Here is a 3,315-nt window from a genome sequence, read left to right on the forward strand (position 1 = left end):
TGACCACCCCCAAAAAGCTATTAGGGGCTTGATGGTAACTGTGTGAACAAAAGCCATATGGCACCAGAACGATAGCAATGAGGAGAACTGGGTGAGAATGAGTGAAAAAGCTCACTTGATGCCTCCTTTGTTGTGCAAAGAAATTTCACTGGACCGTAGCGAGCAACTAGAAAACAGTAATGGGCTGTTATAAAACAATATTTGGTTTAATTTGGTGGGAACTGATAGAGCAACGGAAGTTCCAGTCTTTTCTTCTGGAACATCTGTGTATTTTAATTAGGTCTTTATTATTTGGAATAGTTAGATGATTAACTCATATGAACATTACTGTTTATTTCATATTAGTTAATTTATTTAAACAGTTATATCTTGCCATTCCTTGTGGTTCAAGGCAGCTTGTGACAAAAATAAAAAAAACAAGATAATAAATAATTAACCTACATAAAATAATTGATTAATTATTTTTACTCGGGACAACATAGATTATCCAAGCATTTCCATTCTTACTGATGCATCACAGGATGAAACCACAGAATGTTTTGTTCACCACTCACTCTTAAGCAGAAACTTAGTGATTCCAGTGATGTAACAGATGAGGATTCAGTAATTTGTCATTGACCATGTACAGCTTTTTAAATTATCACCTTATAATGGAAACATTATTGCTTGTTATGCGTACTTCATAAATAGTTTATGAATTGATAGGTAGCCCAACCAACATGATTCCAGCATTTCAAATATGACTGTGGTGGAATAGTAGGTAGTTGTGCATTAGTGTATCTTAAACAAATGAACACATGGAAGAACAAATTCCTGTCTAAACAATCCCTCTAATCTGTCCTTTGCTCATTAGACACAGCCAAGTTCTGTATGTAGTAAGAATTGCTATCCTGGCTATAGCAAGATAGTGAAGGAGGGGGAACCGTTTTGTTGTTATAAATGCCTGCGATGTCCGTATGGAATGATCTCGGACCAAAAGGGTAAGAAATATATTTATTTATTGTTGTTATGTATGAAATAAACCCCAACTCATATATCTCCCTAGAATTAAATAGTCATGGAAACAACATGACTCTCAGAAGAACAAAAAAAGGGGAAGTAGCATCCTCAGTTTACTAGGGGAAAATTTCATTTTTCTTTCATTTCCCCCCAATATATACGATACAGCACTTAATATCGAGTAACCCTTTCCCTCCTATAAACCCACTCTCTTCCTTGGCCCTAAACAGTGTAGGTGAGACAGGGAGGGATAAACATGATGGAAGAGAGAAACCAAGAAATAAACCAAAAAAAGAAGAATTAATGGGGGATGAGGAGGCTAACCTAATTTAAATAGATGAAATATGTTTCATGTTTCACAAACTTCTAAAAATTTAGCCCCAATACCATTACATTTTGCGCCTATACCCTATCTATTAAAAGCACTTTTTCCATTCCCTGCCAAAAATGATTTTGTGCTTCCTCGAGGGACACTGTTTGTTATATAGACTCAGACCGGAAAGGTATGAACAATGTAAATATCATGGCTACCTTATTCAGGTTTTGAACTTCGATTGAAAGTTCCATGGGGATGGAGTGGGTGAAAGCTGCTAAGAAGCAGGTAATCTGATGATAATTCAGTCACCGTAGACCCTATCCTGATGACATAATGGTGGACATTTCTACTGATGCAATTTAAGCACCACTGTGTAGTTCAATATGGTGTCTCTTTGAAAGCTGGTTAGAATCTAGGATGGAAAAGGTGGACTAATTCCTTGAATAGGGTAGAACACTAGACACAATTAAGTGGGGCTCTTTGATCTCTGTTTCTTTTGTCATTACTACTTTTGTTTACAAAGTTTTAACTTGATCAGGCTGTGAAAGATCGCTGTGTAATACATGACTATTCTTATCCTCACATCTCTGCTACAGTTCAGAGGACCAATACTGAACAAAGCTTTCCGTTCTTTGAGTGAAAAACCTTGAAACTGCATAAAGAATAGCGAACAAATTTTCATATGAGTTATGAGAATTCGCTTAAGTATGCATAAAAAACACCTTTTCATTTTCAGACCTTGATGATTGCTATCAGTGTTCAGAGGAAAAGTATCCGAGCAAAAACCAGGATTTGTGTATTCCCAAGAACATCAGCTTTCTTTCGTACGAAGAACTGTTGGGGATGAGTTTAGCTTTTTTAGCTCTTTCGTTCTCCATGATCACTTCTCTGATTCTCAGAATATTTAAGAAATTTCAAAGTACTCCCATCGTCAAAGCCAACAATCGGAGCCTCACCTACATTCTTCTCATCTCTCTTCTGCTCTGCTTCCTTTGCACTTTGCTGTTCATTGGCCGCCCAGAGAACGTGACCTGTCTCCTCCGCCAAACTGCCTTCGGCACCATTTTTTCAGTGGCTATTTCTTGTGTGCTGGCCAAAACTATAACTGTGGTGCTGGCTTTCATGGCCACCAGGCCAGGATCCAGGAAGAGGAAATGGGTGCGTGAAAGTCTGGCCAATTCAACTGTGTTTTCCTGTTCCCTCATACAAGCGGGCATTTGTACTTTCTGGCTAGCCATGTCTCCTCCATTCCCGGATGCTGACATGCACTCTGTGACTGAAGAAATTGTCCTAGAATGTAATGAAGGGTCTGTGATCCTGTTTTGCTGTGTCTTGGCTTACATGGGATTCCTGGCCCTTTTGAGCTTCACTGTGGCTTTCTTTGCTAGGAAACTCCCCGATGCTTTCAATGAAGCCAAATTCATCACCTTCAGCATGCTGGTCTTTTGCAGTGTGTGGTTATCCTTTGTTCCAGCCTACTTGAGCACAAAGGGAAAATACATGGTGGCTGTGGAGATCTTCTCTATCTTAGCTTCTAGTGCTGGGCTACTGAGTTTCATTTTTTTCCCTAAATGCTTTATAATTCTGTTGAGGCCTGAATTAAACAAAAGGGAAATATTAATAAGGGGCAACACACAAAGATCACAAGTGTAATTTGTTTTCTACAGTAATTGAAAGATAAGTTAGCACACATTAGAATAGAATGTCTCTGAGAAGTGGAGTCTTCTTGGATCACTGATTCACCCTATCTATGGTTTTCTTTCCACAGCACATATGCATCCCATTAAGCAGTGGTACTAATTTCAGCATCGTTGGGAGCCACATTTTCTATTAAGTTTTATTTTTACTGGTTTTTTATTGTGATTTCTCTTCTCATCAGTGCATCTTTTATTGCAGGTGCCTTGGTTCTTGCTTTGTGGAAGACACGAAGAGTAAATAAATAAATGTTGCATTTTGTGATTTTTGTTGTTGTTGCTAAAAGTTTGTCTAGTTCAGGAGAC

General features: G+C 38.3%; 1 protein-coding gene across 1 annotated transcript in view; it reads left to right on the forward strand.

Annotated features, from left to right (window-relative positions):
• Positions 1-2,968, forward strand: part of LOC107112335 (vomeronasal type-2 receptor 26-like) — a 6,779-nt gene extending 3,811 nt beyond the window's left edge. The window contains exons 4-5 of the mRNA XM_015413456.1: positions 68-176; positions 2,052-2,968. Of these exons, the coding sequence (XP_015268942.1) occupies positions 68-176; positions 2,052-2,968 (1,026 nt within the window). The remainder of the gene's footprint in view (positions 1-67; positions 177-2,051) is intronic.
• Positions 2,969-3,315: the final 347 nt, after the last annotated feature.

Source organism: Gekko japonicus, unplaced genomic scaffold (assembly GCF_001447785.1).
Source record: "Gekko japonicus isolate JY-2015 unplaced genomic scaffold, Gekko_japonicus_V1.1 scaffold146, whole genome shotgun sequence".
Classification (NCBI taxonomy): Eukaryota; Metazoa; Chordata; class Lepidosauria; order Squamata; family Gekkonidae; genus Gekko; species Gekko japonicus.